Raw genomic sequence first — 4413 nt, 5'->3', positions numbered from 1 at the left:
TCTTTCTGCATTCTTCAATCTTCGCCTCTCTATACGTCTTTCTTTGTCGTGTCTTAGCAGGATACGGGGACATACCCCCCCCCCTCCCCACAGCAGATAAGTTTACACCTCTCAACAACATTGTGCGTTCCAGACCCTGAATTTGGTGGGACTTGTTCTCTTTTCTCTGTAATCAATTTTGCATTTTTCCTTACATTGACTTGTGACGAAAGAATCGACTATCATAGTGCTTCCTGTTTAAAGAATTTGCGGAGGAAGAGGAGACAAGATGAAGTACGTGTTGGTGACGGGAGGAGTAGTGAGCGGGCTGGGGAAAGGAGTTACTGCTAGCAGTATCGGTCTCATCCTCAAGGCCAGTGGACTACGTGTTACTTCCATCAAGATTGGTTCAATTTTCTTTCCCTTTTCTCCTCTTACTTGTTCCTTCTTCAATCCTTCCATATAATGCTTTCCATATTGAAGAAACATTATGGAGAAACAACAAACAGGAAGGTGCTAGTTTTGTTTTTACTGTCACATCACATGCATCGTTCTTTGCTCACGGTGGTCAAAGCTATGTGATTTTCTAAATTTTTTTACCATTTTCCCCGGCCAAAACTACAAAGGAATTGGATAATCCTTTTCTCTTTTCAAGGTGATAGAAGTAGCAGCTGTTTATTTTTATCTCGAAACAATATATGTTGTCTGAGTATTTTCTTTCTTTTTCTTTTTTTTTTTTCATTTTTCCCCATAACTGTTGGAAACTCTCTCCTTTCTGTAATTTTCAAATGTTGATTGTTGTAACGTTTTTCTTTTCTCCGTAGGGAATGTCTAGCAGTGATTCTAATTATATTTTTTCAACTTTCTCCTTTCTGTAATTTTCAAATAATGATTGTTGTAACGTTTTTCTTTTCTCCATAGGGAATGTCTAGCAGTGATTCTAATTATATTTTTTCCTCCTTCATTGTTTTGATTTTCAGATCCTTACTTAAATACTGATGCGGGAACCATGTCTCCTTTTGAGCATGGAGAAGTATTTGTTCTAGACGATGGTGGAGAGGTTGGGAAACATCCTTTACACGAACCAGTCATAGTTTTTAATAGCGCTAAATATATATCCAAACGAAAGAATAATGAAATTGTTTGGTTGCATTTGAGAAAGATTACTTGGGTTTCTGCATTTAATATGATGTAGTGGGGAATTGGGGCATGTTTGGCACGCCCATATAAAGAACTCATAATTTTAGTCTTCTGGTTTTAAAGAAGAAAGGGCAGATATAATTGATTTACCGGTTCGTAAAGATCAATGCTATTCCATGTTCCATATAGCATGCAATATTGCATCTTAAGATGCTTCCTGATACCTACCTTCATTGGTGGTTGATCGTTGGATTTATCAAGTGTCAGGATAAAAAATGGATAACTTGATTTTCTTTTGAAGGTGGACCTGGATCTTGGAAACTACGAACGGTTTTTGGACATAACTTTGACAAGAGACAATAATATAACTACTGGAAAAATTTACCAGGCAAGGTTTATGGCTCATCAGTTTCTTATTTTCTTCATATAATCAAATTGATGGATGCTTTTTTGACGTCTTTATCAACTTGGATAGAATTTGACTTGATAAACTGCTTCTTCTCTTGATTTAGTCTGTGATTGAGAAGGAGAGAAAGGGAGATTATTTGGGTCAAACTGTTCAGGTGTGTGTGTTACTTTAGTCCACTTGTACGAGGTACCATCCTTGGTAGTGCATAATTTCACACAGTAGTTCTCTTGTTTAGGTAGTACCTCATGTGACAAATGCTATTCAAGAATGGATTGAACGTGTGGCCATTACACCAGTAGATGGGGAAGAGGGTCCAGCTGACGTTTGTGTCATTGAATTGGGTGGCACTATAGGTACAGAAGATATCTCGTGTACAAGAAAATTTTCTCTTTCTAAAGAAAAACGATTTTGGTCGCTCAGAAGATATTTATTTCTTCATGCAGGGGACATTGAATCAATGCCTTTCATTGAGGCGTTGGGACAACTTTCACATCGCGCAGGTAAGGTTATATCTGTGAATTTCTACGTACAGGGAAATCAGAAATCAATAAAACTTTAATTCATGTTAAACGAAAGAAAGCATGAATGCTACTGATCACCACGGTATTTAGAACAAAAGAATATAGAGAAGAAGAGAACAGAGCATCCTTACATAAATGTACGAACATGTTTTTGACTGACTTGTGCCTATGCTTGACCTTCTCAGGTGCTGGAAACTTTTGCTCGGTACATGTCAGTCTGGTGCCTGTTCTACATGTCGTCGGAGAACAGGTAATTCTTCATTGATAGATGATTATAGAGTTTATTTTATATTTTTGGTTTATTCTACACGACCCTTTTAAATTTATTAATTAGAACCACAATTGTTTTTACATGGCCAGAAAACAAAACCAACACAGCAGAGTGTAAGGGGACTAAGAAGCCTGGGTCTGACTCCAAATATCTTAGCCTGCCGCAGCACTACGGTTCTCTCTCACTCTTTCTGAAGCTCCAACTGAACTGAGCCTATTTAACCTTTTGATGCTTTTAATTAATAAATGAGCCCATCGAGCTTGGTAGTATTCTTGCTTGTAGTCAAATTGAGCTTGACTCAATTAATTATTCAACCAAGCCAATCTCAACCCTGCAAGCTTAAAACAAAGCTCAAGCTTGGCTCTTATGACTAAGTAAATGAGATGATCTGAGACAAAAACAGCTTTAATCAAGCGCAGTTCAACTTGTTTACAGCTTCCCAAACTCTCAAATTCTGCCCATGCAATTGTTTTCTGGAATCATGTACCCCTTCTGCTAATGTTTTGTGCATTCTGCAGGAACTTGATGGAAATGTCAAGGAAAAACTTTCTCGTTTTTGCCATGTTCCGGTATTGTTATTAGATGAATACTTAAATAAGTTTGAAAAATAACGAGTATACAAATGGATCACCTCTCTACTAAATAATGAGGTGCTGAGTCATTTTCCTTCCTTTCAGATAGAGAACATCATCACACTATATGATGTTACCAACATCTGGCGTGTGCCTTTACTCTTGCAAGTAAGTAGTTATGGTACTCTCACTTAATAACATTGGAAATTTTGATTTTGAGTAGTACATCAATATGTTTTTCTGTCATTTAGGATCAGAAGGCGCATGAGGTGATTTTGAAGTCCCTGAACCTCAAAGGGTTTGTTACACATTTTGTTTTCTTCCAGTTTTTCTGGATTTTATTGGATACTTTTCAGTCTCCTGCCTGTGTTGTTACTAATGTCACTATTATTTCTTGCCATAGATGTGCACTGATATTATATTGTATAATCTGTAGGTATGCTTTAAAACCAGCTTTGGGGGAATGGATATCTAGGGCAGATCTTTGTGATGTGTTGCATGATCCTGTAGTTCCTTGTCATTTCTCAAATGTGTAAATAAGTACTCTTGCTTTGCCTGAGCACTTCTGATTGTTATACAGTTTTCTCACAGGTTAGAGTTGCTATGGTTGGAAAATACACTGGCCTTACAGACTCCTATCTCTCTGTGTTAAAGGTAGTCTTTATTCTATCAATTAATTTTTAATCAAAAGTTTTAATGCATTATAAAACTGGAGCTAACTTTATATTTTAGTTGATGGACTGAAAATGTTGAGAACATTGAGAATGTACATATCCTAAAATCATCCTGATATATTGGAATTTAGGTTGCGTAAAGACAATATGATGTCATTAACCGTCAAATTAGTCATTTTGTTTATCTAACCAGTGACATATAAGGTTCATAAGTTTGAGTGACTTCCATAGATTTATGTTGGCATGTCTCACTTTTTCCTTCTATTGTTGACATGTTTTTTGATGTATTTATAACTTTGAATGTGATTGAGTTCAACAGTGTCCCTTTTTTTGACAATTCGGCATTTGCTAACACATTCAGGTGACAACCCTAGAACTTGCATCCTTCCACGAGGATTTTTATCACTGTAATGTTTGCAATGATCTACCAAAGATGATTTTTCTATTAGGATTTGTTAATATGAACATAAAAAAAAATGTTTGCAGGCGCTTTTGCATGCTTCTGTTGCTTGCTATAGGAAATTGTGTGTGGATTGGGTTCCAGCCAGTGACCTTGAAGATGCAACGAAAAAAGAGGTAATTTTCATACCATAAATTATTTATCAAATCCTTGTGTACAATGTCTCACAGCTTGGCAAACACCATCTACTTGCAGAATCCCAATACTTATAAGAGCGCTTGGAATTTGTTGAAGGTCTTTGCTAACTTACTTTTTAGTTGTATGATTTGTGGTAGCTACTAATTTTCCACTAGATTTTATTCTTTATCCTTTTGGCCCTTCTGACAGATTCTAGCTTTATAGGGAGCAGATGCCGTACTAGTTCCTGGAGGATTCGGCGACAGAGGA

At 36.7% G+C, this 4413-nt stretch overlaps 1 protein-coding gene across 3 annotated transcripts in view; it reads left to right on the top strand.

Annotated features, from left to right (window-relative positions):
- Nucleotides 1-6: 6 nt before the first annotated feature.
- LOC111374990 (CTP synthase-like) overlaps nucleotides 7-4413 on the top strand; it is a 9773-nt gene continuing 5366 nt past the window's right edge. For 2 of the 3 annotated variants that reach the window (XM_022997764.1, XM_022997766.1), the window contains exons 1-15: nucleotides 7-386; nucleotides 960-1039; nucleotides 1421-1507; nucleotides 1632-1682; nucleotides 1764-1881; nucleotides 1972-2028; nucleotides 2235-2299; nucleotides 2410-2493; nucleotides 2839-2889; nucleotides 2998-3060; nucleotides 3144-3190; nucleotides 3329-3398; nucleotides 3484-3546; nucleotides 4053-4142; nucleotides 4222-4260. In XM_022997764.1, the coding sequence (XP_022853532.1) occupies nucleotides 269-386; nucleotides 960-1039; nucleotides 1421-1507; nucleotides 1632-1682; nucleotides 1764-1881; nucleotides 1972-2028; nucleotides 2235-2299; nucleotides 2410-2493; nucleotides 2839-2889; nucleotides 2998-3060; nucleotides 3144-3190; nucleotides 3329-3398; nucleotides 3484-3546; nucleotides 4053-4142; nucleotides 4222-4260 (1083 nt within the window). In that variant the 5' untranslated portion in view covers nucleotides 7-268. The remainder of the gene's footprint in view (nucleotides 387-959; nucleotides 1040-1420; nucleotides 1508-1631; nucleotides 1683-1763; nucleotides 1882-1971; nucleotides 2029-2234; nucleotides 2300-2409; nucleotides 2494-2838; nucleotides 2890-2997; nucleotides 3061-3143; nucleotides 3191-3328; nucleotides 3399-3483; nucleotides 3547-4052; nucleotides 4143-4221; nucleotides 4261-4413) is intronic. The other variant, XM_022997765.1, reaches the window with a different exon arrangement.

This window comes from Olea europaea, unplaced genomic scaffold (assembly GCF_002742605.1).
Source record: "Olea europaea var. sylvestris unplaced genomic scaffold, O_europaea_v1 scaffold132, whole genome shotgun sequence".
In the NCBI taxonomy this organism is placed as follows: domain Eukaryota; kingdom Viridiplantae; phylum Streptophyta; class Magnoliopsida; order Lamiales; family Oleaceae; genus Olea; species Olea europaea.
This window is presented reverse-complemented; position numbering and strand designations above follow the sequence as displayed.